Consider the following 23,662-nt stretch of genomic DNA (forward strand, 5'->3'; position numbering starts at 1 on the left):
TCTGAGCTCATGCCTGGAGCCAAAATCGAGTTGGACATTTAACTGACTGAGCCACCCAGGCGCCCCAAAGATCCATCTTTCAAAAATTACTCAGATGTGGGATTACACACATATCCCGGCCCACCCTAATATTGTGGGTCCTGGGGCAAGAGTACAAATGGAGTCTAACTCTGACATATTTTTAAGTGTCTAAGAACCATCAAATAAATATATATGTCCTTCTACCCTGGCAAATACTTCTTCTCAAGGAACAGAAATCTAGGATCAAATTCGAAATTCTTCCATAATAAAGTGCAGCATGAGAACTAGGTCTGTTTGTTCTTCCCACAAGGCCCTGAGTCTGTCTCCTTTTACTAATTTCAGCTTACCACAAGAGTCCTGGTATGCATACATGCGGACATCCCAGTCTGCACATCCAAGCTCCATCCACACTATTCACAAACTGCCACTCCTGAAGTGTAAAGGTATATACACCTGTAGCACAGTCTGTCCTCAGGATGATTTGAGAGAGGCCTGCAATTGTTCTAGAATCAAGCTTTGGGCTGGTCAGGCAGGGAATTCTGGGGCTCTGGCTATCTGGTGCATAGTGTGTAGAGGAACATGAACTTACAGGTGAGTGCAATCCCTTAGTTCCTTCTATTTTTCATTCTGTGGAGAGGCACAGCCAGCATGAGGATCAGGGCAGGGACCCCTCTTGCCCAAGTCTAAGTACACACACAAACCCATGATGTCATACCATATAAACTGTTAGACTTGCTTTTTCCATTTCATATCATGAATACCCTTCCATTAGTAGCATATTCTGTAACAGGTGTGTAGGGTTACTTGGAAGCATCACATTCTAATCATTCTGGTGACCTAATGCAAAAGAGGCATAAACATACTACTAGTACCATGCAGTGCAAATGTAAAATAGGGTTTAGTAAGGGAAACACTTGGGACAAAAGTAGAGCACACTCAATTTCCTGAGTTTTTATCCCACAGAAATTCAGACAGGCACAGGACTGGTATTTTTTTTTTTTTAAGATTTTATTTATTTGACAGAGAGAGAGCACAAGCAGGCGGAGCGGCAGGCAGTGGGAGAGGGAGAAGCAGGCTCCTGTGGGGCAGGGTACCCAACACAGGGATCAATCCCAGGACCCCTGGATCATGACCTGACCCGAAGGCAGACGCTTAACCTACTGAGCCACCCAGACGCCCGGACAGGACTGGTATTCATGGAAAGGACTCTAATTGAGGAAACCAACTTCCATAATAATCTACATATTCATAACATTTATTGGGGAAAGGGCATGCAGAATATATCTAGAGAAGTATATAACAATGGTAACTTGTTAGTACAGCAATTTACAAAAGGGGAGACTTTGGAATTCTGGTAGCCTATTCTTTTCTTAAATTAACAATGAGATTGCTTGTATATTGCTCTTGTAATGCTGCAATAAGTACTGACTTATTTATGAGTATGTAAGAGAAATACCTAGAAATGGAATTAACTTTTCAAAGGTATGTGTATTTAACATTGCTAAACTGTTCTCCACTCCATCTTCTATATGAGGGTACTGGTTTCTCAGTATCTTTGTCACGCTCCTCTCCTTATGACTCAAGACTACCCAGTCTCCCTTCCTTCTTCTTTTGGTGAAAATGATCTTAGTTACAGGAGCTCCAGTCTCATGTAGTCATTGATTGGTTTTCTCTTTTCTCCTAAACTGATTTCAAGTTAGGAAACACATTTTAAAAAGGCTTAGATTCTGGTTTTGACTCTTTCAGCTACAAGCTGCCAAAATATAACCCAGGATGGGACAAGCTCCAAAGACAAAACTAAGTTCTTTATATTTATAGTTATAGCATGTTTCATCTTCCATTTATAGCTGCACTGTACAAAACAGTAGCTATTAGTAAGATGTGGCTCTTTACATTAAAATTAATTACAATAAAGATTTTAGTTTCTTAGTTGAACTGGTCATATTTACAGTGCTGAAGAGCTGCCTGTGTGTAAGTGGCTACTGTGTTGGACAGCACGAATAGAACTTTCCATCACTGCATAAAATTCTGTTGAACAGCACTGCCCTAAAATATAAGCTTTTGGGGCTTTTTATCTTCTCATCCCCAATGGCACATTGTAGATATTTAATGAAAGCTGATAAAAATGCAACAAGAACTGAAGCAAAAGAAAGCAGAAAAAAGTTTAATTTTTAGATGAGATATTCCAGGTGCTTTTATAAGAACTTAACTCAGTCATTCTATACAGAACATACAATCATTTCAACATACAAGTCACTCCACCACTTTGAACACTCTATTTTAAAGTTAAAAAGTTTCTAGTTTAAAAGGCTTTGTCTTGTTTCCAAGGGTAATGAGGCAATATGCTTATTAAAACACTCGTTTGCAGAACTCAGTACATTTTAAGTAGTTCATGAATGTTCTTCATCCGTAACTTAAAGGTTAAACCTGAGGAATTAGAATTTTTATTATCAGAACTGCATAGCAAAACCATGTCCAGATAATAGACATACCAAATAATCTACAGATCAAGATAACCTGTAAACCATTTAATAAATCCAATTTAAAGCAAAACAAATGTTAGCAGAGATACTAAATGATATCCAAGTTAGCAGTTTTGAAATGCTTCATCATACTTTTTTAAATGCAACAAAAGTTGTCAAATGTTAACTGGGCACATACACCTAATATCATTTATCCCATGACAACAAACTGCTGAATATTTGGTTGTTTGGAAATAATTATTTGGGCTAAATTCACTCTGCATGTGGTACTGAGCAGTCATAAATTGAAAGTGCAAATGCCTGAATGGAAACATAGCTTAAATCATTTATTTATGCTACTATTCTACACTGACACACTAATGCTGTGAGAGACGTTTGTAATTGTACAAAGTCTTGATATAGAGTAATAAGCTTCATGAGAAAAATACAAAAAGGCCACAGGTCATGCACAAACTAAAGAATGTTAAAGGGTATTTGTTCAGGTAGGTTTTTTTTTTTTTTTTTTAAGTCCTGGTGATACCACTTTAAGCACATGCTTTACAAAAAGAAAGAGCATCTAGAAGTATCCCAACACTTAAATCCATTATTAACTGAAAATAATACCTTACATTTACATAGCATTTTACTGTTGAAGCAATTTCACATACTCCATTTCATTTTATTTCTCACTAATTCTCACAAATGTGAGGTAAGCTGAACAAGTTACAATTATTTTATGTAAGGCAGTGGAGGCCCAAAGATGAGAAATGATTTATGTAGAGGTCATAGATCTAGCTAGTATATGGTAGAGTAAGTGATTAATTTTAAATTTAATTAATTACTTCAAAAGAAATGAAACCAAAATACTTATTAAATTATATCCAGAAATCTCAAAGACTAGTGGTTTTTAATGTAAATTGCTCTAAAACTTTATATCTTATAGTATGAATTAGATACAAATTTGATTTTAAAGAGTCTCCTTTAAATGGTAAATTAGACTCCGTGCTTTGGTACCTTAGAGATACTGAAAATGTTAAAAAAAAAAAAATATATATATATATATATATATATATATATATATATATATATATATATATATGCATTCTCGCAGCCCTTAGGCTCTCCAAAAATTTCCAAAGCTAATAAAAAGGCCTTTTAAAAACCACTCACTTACAATTTGACTTATTTTAGAACTGGTCCAAACTTACGAAGCTCCAAGCCAAAGCAAACACGTTCACCCACCTTCTGCCCTACATACTGTGAAATCCTCCACATGCCTATTCCCAAGGACCAACTTACAGTGAATGGGTATCATTAAGAAAATATATCAGGTTAAACTAACGTAGCTCAAATGATTATGAATCAAAAGTCAATACCCTATTATTGACCCAGAAATAAGAAACACTGTTTAAATTTAGTGACTGGGTAGTCTGGGGAGAAAAGTACCACGGCAATCTCTGTTATTTATTTATAAGCCAGTACTAACTTTTATATGGCAAGTCCAAAAATATCTTTTCAATAAAAACAACATATACCAAATGCAATCCATTTAAACTTCAAATTACTCAAAAAGCTTTACGTATTTACATTAATCAAATATTCCAGGTAACAAAGCATATCAGGTCAAAAATATTTGCATAATGTGAATACTGTAAGATACACACAAAACTAAAACTATACCGAACATGAGGTAATCATTCTGTAATGATAAAGGAAACATTCATGATCTATTATAATGTTTCAGTACCAGCATTATGAAATATACATTTTGGTTAAAAATACCAAATAACTTTATGGTTACTCGGGTGTTGAGTAAATTTATGCTGACTATACAGTTTCCTAAAAGAATATATCCAGTTTAAAGTAAAATCATTTCTAGACCCACTTTATGTGACTATATAAAAGTTAACCATATTATAAGCAGTTAATTTGAATTTTTTATAAACTATAACAAATTTGCTTTTTAAAATTTCTGACTTACTAACAAAACATTGGTTTTAAGATACGAATTTTGTCACACTCCTCAAAAGTAGCAAAACTATATGCACAGTAAATCAAACTTCACTAATTATGGAAATCTAAATCTAAAGCATGGCTGCCATATCCCAGACACTTAAATATCTGTTCTATGAATTAGCTGATGAATGGACACTGATCTAATAAATATGGGATTTTTTTAAAAGAACTGTGATTAAAAATTTTTTAAATAAAAAGAATTATGATGATTTGAAAATACAGTCCTTAGTATTTTTAGCCTGGAATCCACAATATTTTATAGTAAGAAGTCTACAACGTCCTCTTCCAGAATTTATACTCTTTGAAATAATCATTTTCCATGTATATCCTTTTCTAATTTTTTCCATGTTTTCAAAACAAACAAAAATAAGTAACTATAGTTTTAGAAGTATAGCTAAGTCATGAAATGGAGTATGTTAGCCTTATTAAACTCTTTCATTACAAATTATTTACTTTTATTATTTGTACCACCAAGGATCAATCACAAAAATTCAAATTATACATGATACTGTTCATACTTTAATAAATGAGTACATAAAACCAAGACAACATGTTTCTTTAAATGATAACATAGGAAAAAATTACTGTTTGCAGAACAAAGTAGGCCAAGTCTAGCTCCACAGTGGCAGTTTACAGTCTGTCAACATGGTACAGATGCCATCAATGAAACCCATGTACAGACAAGCACACCTCTAATACTTTCATTTTGTTTACCTACACCTGGAACCTTCAGAGAATCACTGTATATTAAATTTCTATGTGCACTCAGTTATTAAATGCCTGATATATACATATTTACCAAAAGTTAAAGACATATGTGACATAGTAAGCCCAAATAGTCTAAATGAATTCTAAAAAAAATTCTTTTCTAAAGTGCTTAAGGCAATTCCTTCATTTCTTTACCAGTTTATTGAAACTGGTCTGGGATTCAACTGCTAAAAGAGAAACACAATACTAAATGTATGTTTTTATAAGACAATTTTTTTATACCTGTGATACATCCATTACCGTCAACCTCTCATGCATTTCTTTTACAGAAAGCAATCATGTTTGACCTGTCAAAACAAAGAGTAAGTAAACTAATAAAGAATGTCTGAAAGGGTTTACTGTCTTCCCATAATGCATTAAATTGAGCAAATAGACTCAATATTTTTTAATTCAAATGACAATGAGAATGTTCTATATTATCAAGTTAATAGTTACCTTAATGTGGGACTATTTAAATAGGCACTATCATTGATTATTTTCTAGTTTGAAAATGAGGGTGGCAAACTCTTCCAGTTTAACTTAACACGTATAAACTTAAAACCCTACACATTTTGTTCTTTATATTTAGAGACCTTAAAGAAGCACAGTAAGAGGAAAACCTCAGATTCTTGTTTTGAAGTAGTAACTGTTATTACTCCAAATGAATTTACAAATGAATATTAGAAAATTTTATATGAAGGGTTTCAAATGATGGCATGAGCACAGGAAAGAATCATATGCACTTCTCCATACGCCTGCAATAGAAGGCCCTCACCAGTATAACATAATGGTCTCTGGCTTAAATATCAGTTGACACTGCATGGGGCATGGAGCAAGAGCACGCTGAGAGGAAGAAGGCACTGAATTAAAGAGAAGACACAATTACATAAGACATAATAGTAAAAATCTTATACAAGAACTTCTAGCTTTTTCTGTGTCATTTTGCTAAAATATACATGTGTAACTGTTCACATTAAAGCAGCTCCACCACCAAATTACTGCTTTCAGATTTGACTCTATGAAAGAGAATTACAACCTTCTGTTTCCTTAGGTCCTGAAATAATCCCACTGTAGGGAAGAGAACACCCAAAATTTTTTTTCAAAATCTCTAGGAAGAACAAAAACCAAAATTATATTTGTTTGGAGAATCAAAAGGTATCAATTGACATATTCTCTCAACTGCCTTATAGTTTTTGAAACTACCAATATGTCATGAGCCAATGGTGCAGATACAAATGTCTTCTGGAAAAATAATAACCAGTTCAAACAAAACTTCCCATTTAGGTCTGTTTTACCAATGAACAAAACATCCTATCAGTAAGCAGTAAACTTTAAGATAGAATGAGCTATACCTATTCCACAGGCCTTTCTGTAAAAGGCAACTCAGCTATAAGCAGCAACAGTCACTTCTTGGGAGAAGGTTGTCATAACACAATACACTTAAAATGAGAATGAAAGAAAGTCAACATGAGAAAGTAAAATCCAGAGACCACTTAAAATGCTCAAGGGATCCTTAAATACTGTAATCACAACTTTCAGTTTGGCTCAAAGAACTTGTATTACAAATTTTAATCAATTTTTAAAAAATAGGTATGTTCTGCTCAATAACCATGGGTTTTACTCATTGTTTAACACATTTTCCCTAAGTTTGGGAAAATTCTTCTATGATGATTTTTGAAAGAATTATACCCCTTTAGAAAATAAATGAAAGTTGCAAAAGGATTACAAGAAAAATAACCTCTGAGTAGTTATGCTTGAAAAATTCATGTGGCAAGTAAATCAGAGATATGTAGACATTTTTCAAAATACTTGTTTAAACCATTCCAAATCTTGTTAAAAAGCAGACAAAAATGACTTCAGTATAGTTTCAGGCACCTCCCTTTATAATCTATCCTTCTGAGATAAAACTTAAATGGTGTAGGTTTTTCCACCTTATATATAACTTTAATAAAATTTCATTCCTACTTAAAATATTAAAAGTCAATATAATTATCAATTATTACCAAATTCAAGTGGGAATTTTACCAAGATAACTATTAAAGGTAGTAAACTAGACAACAAAATCAGAAAATAGAAAGCTTTTAAAAAATCTTATCCATCATCCAAAATGATGGAATGAAAAGAAGTCCAATTAAACAAGGCAACATATAAAGCATATCCCTTTGCCACTGTTAGTGCAACAGATAAAAAACTAATCGGTGATTTTAAGGTATTATGTCTAGAAACTCTTCCTATCCACTCTATTTTAAGTGATATTTCTAAATACCATGGTATTTGGAAAAGAAAATGATACACAATCTATTCAGTAAACAAAAGAGGATAATTTAGCAAAACTCAACTTATTCACAAACGGAGAAAAATAAACCATTTTAAGAAAACCTTTCTAGCATCCCCAATTATTTCAATTTTTAGAACACCTTCGAAGACTGTATTTTTTTAAAGCTTCACTGTAAGAACATAGTAACAGGTAGTGATGAGATAAAGAGAAAGTACAGAGGAAAGACAACAAGCGTTAAATGCTTTCCTCTCAGGTCCTAGGGCTACCGTATGTAACTAAACATATTAGAAGAGCCAAAGTAATCCAAGAAACACAAAAATGAGTTTCTATATGACTATTTAAACACTGCCTTTCTTCCCATTTACTCTTCAAAACATCAGTTTCTTGCTTGGTATGTGCTTGCTTGATGATACTGCATAGTAGGTTCCTATGAGTCCTTCGCATCAGATGCTTAATGCTAACACATTCCAGGCCTTAAAGCAGAGCGTAGCAAACCTGATTTCCGCCACTCATAAATTTCTGTGATTAGTAACTGCACAGAAAAGGCCACCCAATCAGAAGGGGGGTAAACATATTCTGAGTAAGCATTACTGAGTAACATTGTTTAGGCTGCTAGCTGAACCAGTCATTCCATTTTCACTTTTCTGAAGTGTTCTCACAGCACTTGGAACCTGCATCCCAGTATTCAAAGAAAGTCCACCACACCAAACCTAAGAAAAGACAAAACAAAGGTTCAGTCAGCTTTCAAATCAAATTAGAACTTAGGTGATCCTTAAAGTTCCATTTGAAAGGAAAAGGCAAATGCCACATATGTGAACGTCAATAAGTTCCAAACTGATAACCTTCATATTTGAACTTAGGGGAAGTGGAAAGGCTAACCCAAGAGTCTTTTAGAACCGCCGAGGCCAGAGGAAGTCTTTGTGGTAGCAGAACCCACTGGAGCTGCACAAAATAGAAGGAACTAAGGGCTGCAGAAATTGAGAGATTAAATTTTTAGGATTAATAGGCAAAAGATATTGGCTATTATTACTGATGCTAACCTTCACAACCAAGAGAAGGGCACAAAGAGCCAATTACCTTAGATTACAATGAAGTGTGGCCCAAGACTATAGGAATCTAACACTCCTGTGTTAACAGAGTAAAATCCATTATTTTCTTCCCTAACTTGTTAACAATAAGGACTCTTTTATAATTCTTTAAAGACTTCTGAGAAAAATGCAAATGACAATATCCAGATAAACCATATTGCGTTAGTCTGTTATCATAAATGTGAATAAGTTTATGAAAGATGAAACTGCTTTGCTTGTAAACAGTACATATCATTTAATAAGGTGAACAATAACTGATTTGGAACAGACTCAAAAGAATTAAAATATGAAAGAATGGATCATTTAAATTATCATCAATGCCTGGCTTACAGCAGACATAGCTTGAGACAGGGACCTTCTAGAAACTGCTAAAGTATTCCCACCTTCAGTTATATCCTAAGTGTTCAGTATTCACTAAGTGATTACAGTACTGTACCAAAGAATTTATTGACCTGTGAAATTTATAGCTGTATGATTAACATTCCAAATTTTTAAAACTAGCACGATCAGTAATAATAACTCCCAAAACACAAAAGCAACTCTGTGATTATAAAACCACTATATTACTTTTTTGGAAATTATTTAAGTGATTTACAAACCTATTTACTCAAAACATCTAGCACAAAGATTCAAGGGCAAACCAATGAAGAAAGCTTAGCTTCTTCAGTAAATGGCACTGGAACACTTGGAATCCATATGCAAAAAAATAGATCTCAAACCATACCTGGTACCATATACAAAAAATAACTCAAAGTGGATCACAGACCTAAATATGAAACCTAAAACCATAAAACTTTAGGAAGAATGCAAAAGAAAATATCTTTTTAAATTTGAGTTAGGCAAAGCATGATCCATAAAAGAAAAAATGGATAAACAGGACTTCATTAAAATGAAAACCTTCTCTTCAAAATGTTCAGAAAATGAGAAAAGCCACAAACTGGGAGAAAATATTTGCAAAACAGTTATTTGATAAGGGACTCATATCCATCATACATAAAGAAATCTTAAAACTCATTAATGAGAAAACAAGTAATCCAATAAAAAATGAACAAATAGTAGATACTTCACCAAAGAAATTATACAAATGGCAAATAAGCACATGAAAAAATGCTCAACATCATTTGTTCTTAGGAAAATACAAGTTAAAACCACAATGAACCATTACATGCCTATTAAAATTGCTGAACAACAAAAAAACTGACAATATCAAATAACAGCAAGGATGTGGTGAACTGTCATATATTGCTAGTAGGAATGCAAAAGTCATACAGCCATTCTGGAAAACATTTTGGTAGTTTCTTTTAAAGTTAAACATGCATGCACTTTCAACATGATCTAATATCCTCACTCCGAGGTATTTACCCAAGAGACATGAAAACAAATATTCACACAAAAACTCATTTGCAAATGTTTACAGAGCCTTTATTCAAAATTGTCAAAAACTGGAAAGAAACCAAAGTCCTTCAACTGGTAAGTACATGAATAATGTTTGGTACATACAGAGTCAGCAATAAACAGACACTCATCAGCAATAAAAAAGAAGGGACTACTGATAAACACAACACTGATGAATTTTAAATGCATTATGTTACAGAATCAAAAGTCTACATACCATACAATCCCTTTTCTGTAATATTCTGGAAAAGGCAAAACTATAGAGACTAAAACCTGGCTAGTGACTGCCAAGGCTGGGTGTGATGAGAGAGGTCCACTACAAAGGAAGATGACTTTTCTAGCGTGACAGAAATGTTCAACGTCTTGATTATGGTGGTGTTACACAACTGTATGCATTTGTCAAATCCCAAAGAACTGTATACTCCTATAGATTATCCTCAACAAGCTTAATTTTAAAAAGACAATCGATCTTGTACACAAAATATTTGTTACCTAGTTAATAAAGCCTTCAACGAAGGGAAAAAAAATTCCAACCAGTTTGAAAATACATTTCCTAAAGCATCTTACAACACTTACTCATGTAATTATGGTTTAATTATTTGGAATGAAAAGTAAAAAACTCACACTATATGCCTATTTGAGATAGACTCAAATTAAACATAAAATCAACCCTTTGAGACATAGGGGGAAAATTACTTTAAGTTTCATATGGTAAAAAAATTTGTCCCTGATTGATCTACTTGGAAAAACAGCCAACAACACATAATACATCAGAGGTTTATGGCAAAATACTAATAATAAAACCTTCCTCTAAATCCCTAAGTATTTTTCTATGAACAATAACTTTATTCACTGATCACTTTTACCTTTTAATGAAAAAACCAAGAGTCTTGGTTATTATAAATTTAAGATTTTAGGGTATCCAAAGTGAATTATCATTATCAATTGTGAGATTTAAAAGTATTGTATTTTAAACCCACATATGCCCTGAATACTTTCTCCTCATAGTTGAGAAGCTACAGTCAGGGTAATGATGGAAGAACAAACATACTAAACATTCCACCAACTCTGCAATGGAAATATACCATTCTAGAAGAACCCCAAATTAAGGAAAGCTCTAGCCAGAATAATGAGGATCTCAATTGTATTGCAGAACTCCCCCACAGTAGCCCAAACTTACAGAGAGGATAAAGGAGTTGGAAGAGGCAGTAACATCTGCTTAATAAAAAAATAAATTCAAACCAAGTTTCATTTTGTGTGGAGAATCATGACTTTTCCTTGTATAAATCAACCTGAAATTGAGTAGTCCTGAAATTATGTGTGTGTGTATATATGTGTGTCTGCCTACCACACGTGGACTGTCATCTAGTATTTTATAAAGATGACACCGCAGTGCAGCAAAAAAAAGGTGATCTTCTCAATAAACGGCCCTAGAATAAGCAGATATCCATAATGAATTTAAGAATTCCTTACACTTAAGTTGATCCCAACTTCATACCAAACATAGCAATTCTACATTGTACTTGCGTTGCAAATGCAGCCTACATCTAAAGGTACAAGGAAAAGCTTTTAGAAGAAAACGAGAATTTTTTCATGACTTTGTGGGTGAAAAAAGATTTCTTAAATAGAACATAAAAAGTGCTAACCATAAATTTTTAAATTGATAAATTGAGCAAAATTAACAACTTTTGTTCATCAGAAGACACAAGGGAAAAGGAAAGCCAGAGTGGAAAAGAAATTTGCAATACCTATATCTGGCAAAAGACTCACAGTTAAATATTTAAGAACTCCAAATCAATCAATAAGAAACAGGAACAGGACTCAATAGAAATACAGACAAAGGACTTGATCAACAATTTCACAAGAGTATATCTAAATAGTCAATAAACATAAAAAAATGCTTTCAACAGCACTAGTCACCAAGGAAGTGCAAATGAAAAACCACAATTTAATATATCATACCCACTAGAAGGACTAAAACCTAAAAAAGATACTACCAAATGTTGATAAAGATGTGGAAGAATCAAATTCTAATATACTGCTAGCAATAAATTAGCATAACCAACAACTTTGAAAAACCCTATGAGAGTTGATTACACACATACCATACCACCTAGCAATCCAATCTTAGTTATATACCCTCATGGAAATATATACATACATTTACCAAAAGACATGGATAAGAATATTCATAGCTATTCTATTTGTAAATGTCCCCAAGGGGAAACCACTCAAGAACCCAACAGATATGTAAATGATGAAATAGTCATACAATGGGAAACTATAAGAATGCATACTACCAATAGAACATGGATAAATCTCACAAACATAATGTTGAACCAAAAAGATATTGCAGGATTCAATAACAAAGTTAAAAGGAGGCAAATTTATGATATTAAATGATATTATGATATTAAATTTATGATATTAAACTCAAGATAGTAACTGTTTTGTTGGCTGACCAGTACGGGCTAGAAATAGGGGGCTGATGAGGTTCTGGTAATGTTCCAATTCTTGATCTAGACACTGGTTACAAAAATGTGTGCAGTCCTATGAAGATTCATCAAACTGCATTCTTTTTTTTTATAATAATAATTTTTTTTATTATATTATGTTAGTCACCATACAGTACATCCCTGGTTTTTGATGTAAAGTTCGATGATTCATTAGTTGCGTATAACACCCAGCATTCTTATGATTTGCATACTTTTATGTAATAATATTTACTTCAATAAAAATACCAAAAATATACAGACAATCACAGATTTGGGAGAGGTAGATTAGAGAAAGAAGAATATGAAAAAAAAATAAGGTGTTTGGCTTCCCCAAATATATAGCACAGATTGTTCTCCTTAAAGTTGCCAAACCAAATAAAATATAAATTAGGTACTAACCATGAAACCAGGTAGTACTGGCTGAGTAAATTTTGTCTTAAAGGAATACAACAACTGCTTTGAGCTTGCATCATAGAAAGAGAGCTGACCTAAAAGAAAAAAAAAAAAGCACCTTATTATACAAAAACATTTAATTAAATCTAACATATCATCATGGGTAAAAATAATAATACATATTTTGGTACATTTTTTGGTTACAAACTATAAGGACTAAACTCAGAAATTCTCACTTGAAAATCAAGTGAGATTAAGAAAAAGCCCAAATCTAGTTTTCTTTCCTGATTTTCAGGATCTCCATAGTGCATCCATAATCTGGCACTATGCTACTTAGTCAACAATTTTTTTTATCATTATTTAACAAATGGTTTCCTTAACTAAGTAAAAACCAGGCTATTTCTTCCTCATTTTTACTATAACCAGTCTCTCTACCCAAATCCTATTATCATTTAAGGCTTACTTACAAGAAAACCTTGTCTTCTTTTTTTTTTTTTTTAAAGATTTTATTTATTTATTTGACAGAGATAGAGACAGCCAGCGAGAGAGGGAACACAAGCAGGGGGAGTGGGAGAGGAAGAAGCAGGCTCCCAGCAGAGGAGCCTGATGTGGGGCTTGATCCCATAACGCCAGGATCACGCCCTGAGCGTGAAGGCAGACGCTTAACTGCTGTGCCACCCAGGCGCTCCCCAGAAAACTTTGTCTTCTAAACACTTGAAGCCGTACTCATTTCAGCCTCTGAAATCATAATGATCACTGCTTCAGCTTTGTTAATGTTTAAAATACCCTCATAGTCTGTCTTTCAACATGATCATGCGACTAAAATAACTGTCTTTCTGACCACCTAACTGTCCAACCTGATGGACTCCTTACATCTGTTACCACTTCTTGAAATTCCTGTCCCATGACTTCTCTGTCTCCTTTTCTCCCATTCTGAATGTAGATGCTTTTCCAGGTTCTGTTTCTCCCCACAATGTTCCCTTAATGACTCAGCTGCTACCAAACAGAGAAGAGAAACTAATATTTACGTCTACCATTAAAGCACTGGGTTCTTTACATACAGTACCTCAAAATATTAAGCAACCTATGCATGGTCACAAAGTTAGTAAACAGCAGAGCAGTATAACATGTAATTGTTCTGTGCAATCTTCAGGAGCCACTCTGTGGTGCTGTGTCTAACATCAAGCTTCAGCTCTGCTTCTCTTCTGAGTTCTAACACTGAATTTCTAAGTATTAGCCAGCCATGCCACATGGTTGTCCTGTTGGCATCTCATCTTTCCCCAGGACTATGTTCCCCATGCTGCAGATGACATACCATACTCTTGCCCACACTGACTGGAATCTCAGTCATCTTCAACTCTTCTTTGTTCACCCTTCAATCTATATTTAGCTCTTGGGTCCTATGAATTCTACTTCTCAGAACCATCAAATCCATTCCTCCTGATTCCCCACTGCTCAGGCCCTTATTACTACTAATCACTCAACAAACACTTATTAAGTGCTTACCATGTAAAAGCACTTGCCAGGCAATAAGGATATAATACCTAACAAGATAAACACGGTCCTGCCTACGCTGCTTAAAGACTGACTCCTGAAAAGTCTTACCCTAGATCTGAATCTCTTCCACATTTAACTACTTACTCTCCAATATTTTTAAAATTAGATTATCATATGACTATAGTTTTCTAAAATGCACAGAAACCCCCTTCCCTCAACTACTATAAAAAAGACGAGCCTATTATTATTTTTCAAGGCCCTCAGAACCAGATTCCATCCTAATTCACAACTCCTTCCTATACCCTATGCTCTGGGCTAGCAATTAGACTTCTCACTAGTATCTCTGAGGAACCACAAAGTATAAGAAAAAGACAGAAGTTGTTAAGCAAAAGCTATCTTGAGAGTTGAAAAAGAAAAAAAAGTGTATCAATAATAACATGTATCCTGGGGAAAAATTTGTCTGATTCAAAGTGAGTAAGTAAAAAAGAATGCAGCAAAACTAACATGTCATCACTAAAATTAAATCAAGCCAAAGTTAACTTTTTTCTTTTGAGTAACTAGGTAGAAGGCTCAGCAAATTATTTGGACACAATGGTACTTAAAATGGTAAAATTGGGTTTCATTAGCTTAAAGTGTCAACTTGGAGAGAAGTATCTAGGGATTACTTTTGTTCCCTAGTTAATAGTTTCATCTTCAAAATTTTTATAGGAGTGCCTGGAAGGCTCAGTCGTTAAACATCTGACTCTTGAATTCGGCTCAGGTCATGATCTCAGGGTCATGACATTGAACCCTGTGTCAGGATCCATGCTTTTTAGATGATCTGAACAAAAGTTTTCAAAAAGCTTGGCCAAATCTATTAAGATGAAACCATAAGAGACTCTTAACTATAGAGAACAAACTGAGGGTTGATGGATGGGAGGTAGGCGGGGCAATGGGCTAAATCAGTGACGGCCATGAAGGAGGGCACTTGTGATGAGCACTGGGTGTTATATGTAAGTGATGAATCCCTAAATTCTACTCCTGAAACCAGTATCACACTATATGTTAACTACGTAGAATTAAAATAAAAATTTGAAACAAAAGAGAAAAAGAAACTTAAGGACAAATGTTAATATTCTTCATTTGAGTTTAAACAACAAAAACAACTCTAAACTGCCTCATATATGGGGGGAAAAGGCAATTTGACAGAACTCCATGAAAAAAGATCTAACAGATTGGGTGGCTACAAGGAGACCACCAGTGCTATTAAGTCCTATTACTAGAAACTGTGCTGCCAAATCACATGTCCTGTGATGGTCAGAAGTTGCATGATCTACTTTCAGAACCAAGCTTTAAGAAATATTTTGACACAGTATATAACCACAGCAGCTTATAAATATTTGGAAAAATTAAGCTGTAAGGAGAACAGCTATGGTGCAGAGACTGTAGTCTGGAAAAAGAGCAAGAGAAGCAATGTTAATAGTTTTTAAACAAATAAATATTGTCATGTAAATGTGGATTAGGGAACATCATTCTGTGTTTTTCCAGATGACAAAATTTGACAGCAGTCTCAGAAGTTATTAAGAAACAAAGTGAGTCAATTTAAGAAAAACCTATTACTGAGTACTATCCAACAGTGAAATAAGCTGCCTTCTAAGACAATAAGCTCCACATTAGAAAGCTCTTCAAGCACAGGAGTGACAACTACCTACAGAGATTAACTGTAAGAAGGATTTTATACCATATGACGGATGGATTGGGCAATCTCTAAGGTCCATTCCAACTTAAAAAATCTGACTCCACTACTCTTTACAGGTAATAAAATAAGGGCAGGAAGGAATTAAAATGGACAGAAAAAATTTTAATGCTTCAGACTAAAATTAAGAAAATCATTCCTTCAGATTTATTAAGCATATTATAGTGCTCACTTCAGCAGCACATATACTAAAATATTACAGATGAGTGCTTTTGTAACGCCTCAGGGCAAACATCACACACCTTCCAGTCAATTCTATAGCTGAAATTATGTTTGTGATCAAATCCTAGTAGGTCAAAACACTCTGACCACCATATTAATGGAAATCGTATGTAGACAATTACCAATGAAAAGTACTAAAATATAAGCAACTATGACAAAATGACTTTTGAGAAAATCAGTAAACTTACCCCCATCAAAATCACAAAATACACCTATTCTCTCAGGAACAGCAACATCCAAGGCTTTGACTTTATTATTATGCTTTGCTGCAAATGTGTTCTGTAGCCAGTTGTTGACATGGATACACCAACTAGTGTTTGTCTTTCCTAACTGGTCAAATTTCCCCAAAGTCTTGTATGCTACTCCCACACTGTAGGATTTACAATCCTTCTGGGCCTTGACCTCCCAATAATGTTGTCCACTTTCAATAGCAGTGTCTCCTGCAAAAGATCAGAAAGGTAAATTTGGCTCTTTTTCCTTATGAGTCACATAGGTTTTTACCTCTCATCCCATAAAATAGCACAAAAAATCTGATTCAGAAAAATAACATTAACACACAAACGCTAACTACAGAGTATCTGCCATAACTTTACTTGTATATTTACTACTAATTTTTCTGATTTACAAAAGGCTTTAGAACTTTTCTTCCTTACTATCTCCTCAAAGATATGCATGTACACAGAGCACTACGTAAAATGAAGCAATCAATGATTAGACAATGTGAAACCTGCCAAAAGTAATCAGGCTTCAAGAGGGAGAAACTCTGGCAAATATTCATTCAGTACACAGGCCACTCCAGCTCTAAGTGAGTGAAAGACCGTGATGTCTTTAACATTAACTGACATAAAGAAGACTATGTTTATCCTACCCAGCACTGTGTATGATTCCCCAGTAAAACGATCTCTGCTGCCTCTTACTGCTGGTGGCCTGGAGCCTATGGATGTCCGTTTGGGTGATGGTGTGCCACTTCTATATAGACAGGAAAAAAAGAAAAAAAAATATTCTATGTTATAAATATTTTACAAACTGAAATTACAAATCATGAAAGGAAACTTTGAAAAGATATTTAATTATGTTGCACAAATAACACCATTTAATTTTAACTGAATTATTATCAGAGTTGCCAAGTATAAACACTGAAATGTAAGAAGTCATTAACACAAAGCAGGCTGAACACTAATATCATGCAGACTGAACAAAGAACACACAGTTGGTATAAGAAACAATGCCAAAATGAGACAAGATAAAAAGGAAAACCAAAGAACCAAAAGGAAGAAAAGAACTCAAGAAACGTAATGGATTATAGAATTTACATTTCTTGCAGTTAAATTTAAATTTTTAAATGGCAAAAATATGATTATAATAAAAACTAAATAACCTTTTCATAAACAACAGGTGTTTTTTGTTCTGGATCTTTTCTTCTTAAAAAGAAGAAACTGGAAATGCCCAAATTCATGCACAGGATAATATAAAATATTATAAAGCATTTCTCCTTCTAAAATGGACAAGATTCAACTTGATCTCCCCTTATATCAAATTATATGATATGATAAACAGGACAGTATTAGGCTTTTCACTAAATCTCAAAAACACAAAATAAATCAAAACCTAAAGATGCTTTAAAAATATTTCAATTATATTGCATCACAGCATTTAAAAAAAAATTGTAACTTACCAGTAGTAAAGAAATAAAGGGAAAAGCATGGAGAAAAGACAAACAAACGTAACTATTAAGAGTGGCAGTTTAAATTTCAGAGAAAAGTTACATAAGGAGGACTCTTCCATTGCAGCATTCTAGATTTCCAACCCCAAGAACATTTTTGCAAGCAGTACAACAGCTGTTACTGTCCTAGGTCAAACATGATCCCTCCCACCTCTTCCCTTTAACAATACCTTTGCAGCTTGCCTGTGTATATTAAGGCTCTTTGTTTACCTGCACTCTAAATTGTTTTTTTTTAGTTTCTGAAATGATCTCTTTGCCACCAATTCATCTTGTTCACTGTTAGGAGATAAACCTAAGTCTGACACACTTACTTTAAAAATGTCAAGTACTTCCTTACTGCCTACAAACAACTTAGCTTAGCATTTCAGGTTCTTCTGGATTTGGTCCCAATCTGCTTTTGTAGCCTTCTCACCCCCAGAGAGCACTATTCAGCTAAATGTAGCAGCTAAAGTGTTCCTTAAATTCAGGCAACCTGCTTCAGTGCCTTTTCTCTTGTTTCTCCCTCTCTCAATCCAAGTCCAAATGGCATGCATTCCTCTACTTTCTTGAGAACCAGCCTAAATATATTTCACTAACAAAGATCTTCCAGATCTTACCAGGCTAAATAACTCTTCTGAGGAACCCAGCTCCAGGCCAAAATCCCATGTGTAGCCTTTCGAGCCCAACCATAGACAATTATAAAAGGCTTTTAGTGACAGGCCTAGGAGGGCGGCTGCCTTTCCCATACCAGACTTGGTACACAGCTAGTTCACCCGTTTCTGAAGGGAGATGCAATCCACTCCCACCCCAACCTAGTGCTCAAATGCATATCTGCATTCCTAGCTTAAGCATCTTTATTCAGAGACCCCCCTTATGAGACGTTTGCAGCTGCCTCTGTATAGACCTCCTTACAGTGGGCAGGGGTGAGATGTGTAGTCTGAAGACACTCTCTCCACTCCATCTCAATACCTTCCACTTCTAACCTTTCTTCTCCCTTCTTGGCCTCAGGTCCATAAAACAACAGGAAGAGCATTCTGTTTGGGGCTCTCTTGGCAGTAAGATGATCCTCCAGATAACCACCACTTGCAATCTGCTTTGATTTACCTGACCCTCACCCAGCGCCAGTCTGTTGGGGAAAACGGAACACTGAGGAGAGCTAGCACCCTTTCCTCTGAGGCCTCTTGTTTATACTATCACGTAAGTGAATGAAGGCTTGATTGTTACTTTCAGTTTGGCTCAATGTCCTAACTGACCACCTTAAACTTGGCAGTTCAAGACATCTTTCTTCCTCAAAATCCTTTACTCATGCTTACCATTACATGTAATCTCTATCTTGTGTTATTATTTGATTATAGATATGTATCTCATATACACATAAGCTAGGGCAAACTTCTTAAAGGCAAGAGGGCTGTTTATCCCTATAAGCCCCACCACAACCAGCTAACACCTTACACTGAACAAATATTTATGGAAAGAATAAATGTATATAACATTCCATGAGTACCCTACACATAAAATACCCTTAAAAAGGAAAGGAGAAAGAGAAATAATATGATCTGAACTGCTAAATATAAGCAGTCTAAAAATCTCCAAGTGACCAAATGAAACTGCATATACTCTATTAATTCCAGCAACATTTTATAATTTATAATATGCTAGCCCTGAAGTCATTTTCCCTAATAATAAGCAGATAAACTAGTAAAAAAGAAAATAATTTTGAAAAGGGAATACATTCTGGTTTCTGGTAAAGATATGTGGTATCTTCAAATTAGCACGTTATTAATCATGCAATTTGATTGATTCTGAGCACTGTCTTAGTAATTTCAGTAATGACATTTATTTTTCATCCTTGATGCTTTTGAAACTGCATGATTACTACACAATATAGAACACTTCAAACCTGCCTCGTGTCAAATACAAGTAAAAACAGAGCTGTAATGTTAGATATACTGAATACAGCACAAGAAAGATGTCAGGTATAAGTAAATGCAGAAAAAAATCAGATAAGGGAAAATAACAAGAAAGACTTTAAAGCAGAGCTTATTGTTTTGTTACCATATACAATATAATCCAAACAGTATGCAGCATACTATAATGCTGTAAATTCAAAACATAAGCTACCAATACAGACGGTCTACACAGAGCAGTATTTTAGCTTATGAAAGCGCTGCAATGGCTTCTGCTTATTGGTTAAAAGAAAAATTAAAGTTATTCAGCCAAGCTAGATATACTAAGTCCTAGAACCAGACAGACATAGATCATCACCTTGTATGTTTCTTCAGTGAAGTAACATGGACACTGTTAGATAAAAATAGGCAACTGTTAAGAGACTGCTTTACAACTTAAATTTAACAGCTTATAATAAAATTAGATCAAAAGCCTACTGAGAAAAAAATTTTTTTGATTCACTGTTTTAATCACAGTGATATTACTTTATTTCAGTTTAAGCAAAATTTTCCTCTGTTAAAAAAGAAAGAAGCTCCCATACTTTGGAGACTGTCTAACTAGTAAGTCTGACAACAACAAAGGTCCTAAGACTTCCTCTTTGGTTCATAAGCTTGCTGATCAGAGGCAAGACAATGGGACTGTACATGTAAGACAGGTTCTCTCTTAAGCAATTCAAGTTGCTGTAGATATAACCTTAAAGAAATGGAATGCTGAAATAAAATGTGTAAAAAGAGGATTAGGAAAGAAAAAGTAATGAAAAATGTTATAACAAATTCAAGTATTGGTAACAGTTTATAGTACTGGTGTCGTTAACCTATCCCAAATCATACTGAGGTATAGAGTAAGAATTTCATAAGTCATTGTCAAGTAAGAAACAATGTACAAGCATGTGTCCACATAACAGACATAATGAACTGGCTTACCTGCCCTTATTCTCTTTCCCCTTCATTTTATTTTCTTGACCTTTTCCTCCAGTAGGATCCCACTCTACACAGGTATCTTCAACTCTCAAGTTCAAATGGGATGACGAGTTATCCAAACTGAAGTTTAGTGCTGTCCAAAAAAATATTTCACTTTTTAAAAAACATAGAACATATCCACATTCTAAAGCACAACTATCATCACATTATTTTCCTACTTAATTTATTCAACACTGTAGATAAATAATAAAGTTCAAATTCCTAATGCTAGCATTTATAGTCCCCAAAGATAAGTCTGTAATTAACTAACTCCTACTTTATTTCCCATAATTGTTCTTACATACCCTGTAACTCCAACCAAATACGATGTACATGCATTAACTCTAGTGTTTCTGCTACTCCTTCTGCTGGAATCTCCATCAGCACATTATAATCTCAACTTTCTGTTATTAGAATATTAGTTGATTATCAGTTGATTGCTAAGACTAAATAGGAAGAGGAGCTGATAGACTTGAGGATGCGGAAAAAGTGATGTGGTATAAAAAATTACACAGCCTGGTACACACACACACATTTTCTCTGAGGCTCTAATACTTAATGGTTTCATATTTAAACTCTCAGAAGTTTTGAATTAAAAAGCACAGAGAAACAGGCTATCATAGCAGAAGCAAGGAAACTGGCCAGCTGATAGAGCTAGAGATGACTTAGATTGCAAAGACATGGGGAAAGGACTATTTACATGAAAACAAATCAAAAAACACAAACCAATGTCACAGGAATAAAAGGCACAGCATAGGGCATATAGTCAGTGGTACTGGAATAGCACTGTATGGTGACAGATGGTAGCTATGCTTGCAGTGAGCACAGCACAACTACAGAGAAGTTGAATCACTATGTTGTACACTTGAAACTAATGTAATGTGCCAAATTCTAAAAAATAATTTTAAAAAATGTAACAAAACTATGCTTTTCAAATTACTTGGTATTTTGGGGAACTATCTACCTTACTCACAAGACTTACTCAGAACTGCTAGCTTAGGAAATCAATGTAACAAGGTATTACCTTCTCTCTTTGGAAACTGAAGGTAAATCATTAAAATGTAAATCATTAAAATGCAGAATTCCTCATGTTCTCAAATGTAATTTCTAGAATCTCTGCTTTAAGCAAGGTATCATCTACTACACAGTTATCAACGATTATAATCTGCTTCTGTTAGTTCTATTCTCCTTCAAAATTTCAAATTTCTGATAATTACTCATTCAAGTGATATTCCTTTAAAACTCCATCTCACTTAAGGATATTACTCCATTTAGCCAAAGCTTCAATGTATCTACAAAGTATGCATCATCAAACAACAAAATATTCGTACACAGAGCCTAATGTTTACCTAGTAAATTAAAAAATTTTTCCTTCACTATTCCGTAAAGAGCACTTTTTTTTTTTTAAAGATTTATTTATTTATATGTCCCGAGAGAGAGAGAGCACAAGCAGGGGGAGCAGCAGGCAGAGGGAGAAGCAGACTCCCTGCTGAGCAAGGAGCCTGATATGGGACTTGATCCCAGGACCCTGGGATCATGACCTGAGTCAAAGGCAGATGTTTAACCGACTGAGCCACCCAGGAGTCCCAAGAGCACTTTAATTTCAACTATGCAACTGACCATTGTTCATTGTCTTTACTTATAAAATAACTTACTGCTTCTAAGAAATATCATACTAAACAAGTAAGTTATTAGCTTTTAAAAATTTGCATGTAGGGGCGCCTGGGTGGCACAGTCGTTAAGCGTCTGCCTTTGGCTCAGGGCGTGATCCCGGCATTACGGGATCAAGCCCCACATCAGGCTCCTCCGCTATGAGCCTACTTCTTCCTCTCCCACTCCCCCTGCTTGTGTTCCCTCTCTCACTGGCTTTCTCTGTCTCTGTCAAATAAATAAATAAATAAAATCTTTAAAAAAAATTTGCATGTAAACAGAAAGGAACTTACAGAAAGAAAATATTTTTTTAAAAAAATGACAAAAAAAATTCCTTAATAAGGAGGTTACTAAATAGGCACTTAATAGTTACTTCATAAGTAGGTTACTAAAAAATCAGGACTGAGCAAATTTGAGACCCTGCACTATCAAGAATGGACTGCCTTAAGAAAACAGGGTTGGGGCACCTGGCTGGTTCAGTCAGAAGAACATGCAACTCTTGATCTCGGGGTGGGGAGTTCAAGCCCCACATTGGGTGTAGAGATTACCAAAAAACATAAAATACCTTAAAAAAAAACAACAGGGTTTATTAACCCCTATATTAGCTATTAGGTAATACATGTAAGGGTATCTACATTCTGGAGAGAAAGAAAAAGTAAATATAACTCTAAGGTGCCATCAATTCTTAGCTGCTTGTTAAAATCCTAAGGCTTTAAAAAAAAAAATAGGGGCGCCTGGGTGGCTCAGTTGTTGGGCATCTGCCTTTGGCTCAGGGCGTGATCCCGGCATTATGGGATCAAGCCCCACATCGGGCTCCTCCGCTGGGAGGCTGCTTCTTCCTCTCCCACTCCCCCTGCTTGTGTTCCCTCTTTCTCTGGTTGTCTCTCTCTCTGTCAAACAAACAAACAAATAAATAAATAAATAAATCTTAAAAAAAAAAAATAAAGGCAGGAAAAAAATCCTAAGGCTGTTCCCTAATGTTTAATATTATGGAGCAGGGTGGAGTCATGAGTGGCAAGACAAGATATCACCTCCAAGCCAACTGAGACTAGACT

General features: G+C 34.7%; 1 protein-coding gene across 3 annotated transcripts in view; it reads right to left on the reverse strand.

The window, feature by feature from the left end:
* Positions 1 to 2,159: 2,159 nt before the first annotated feature.
* The window catches only part of FSD1L (fibronectin type III and SPRY domain containing 1 like), a 65,273-nt gene continuing 43,770 nt past the window's right edge, over positions 2,160 to 23,662 (reverse strand). Inside the window, exons 9-14 of one of the 3 annotated variants that reach the window (XM_045780400.2) lie at positions 20,922 to 21,051; positions 20,317 to 20,349; positions 17,218 to 17,315; positions 16,538 to 16,789; positions 12,902 to 12,990; positions 2,160 to 8,234 (exon numbers count right to left, since the gene is read on the reverse strand). In XM_045780400.2, the coding sequence (XP_045636356.1) occupies positions 8,112 to 8,234; positions 12,902 to 12,990; positions 16,538 to 16,789; positions 17,218 to 17,315; positions 20,317 to 20,349; positions 20,922 to 21,051 (725 nt within the window). In that variant the 3' untranslated portion in view covers positions 2,160 to 8,111. Of the gene's footprint in view, positions 8,235 to 12,901; positions 12,991 to 16,537; positions 16,790 to 17,217; positions 17,319 to 20,316; positions 20,350 to 20,921; positions 21,052 to 23,662 lie in introns of all 3 variants that reach the window. The other 2 variants (XM_045780399.2, XM_045780402.2) reach the window with 2 other exon arrangements.

This window comes from Ursus americanus, chromosome 18 (assembly GCF_024610735.1).
Source record: "Ursus americanus isolate L20-20 chromosome 18, mUrsAme1.1.p, whole genome shotgun sequence".
Taxonomy (NCBI): domain Eukaryota; kingdom Metazoa; phylum Chordata; class Mammalia; order Carnivora; family Ursidae; genus Ursus; species Ursus americanus.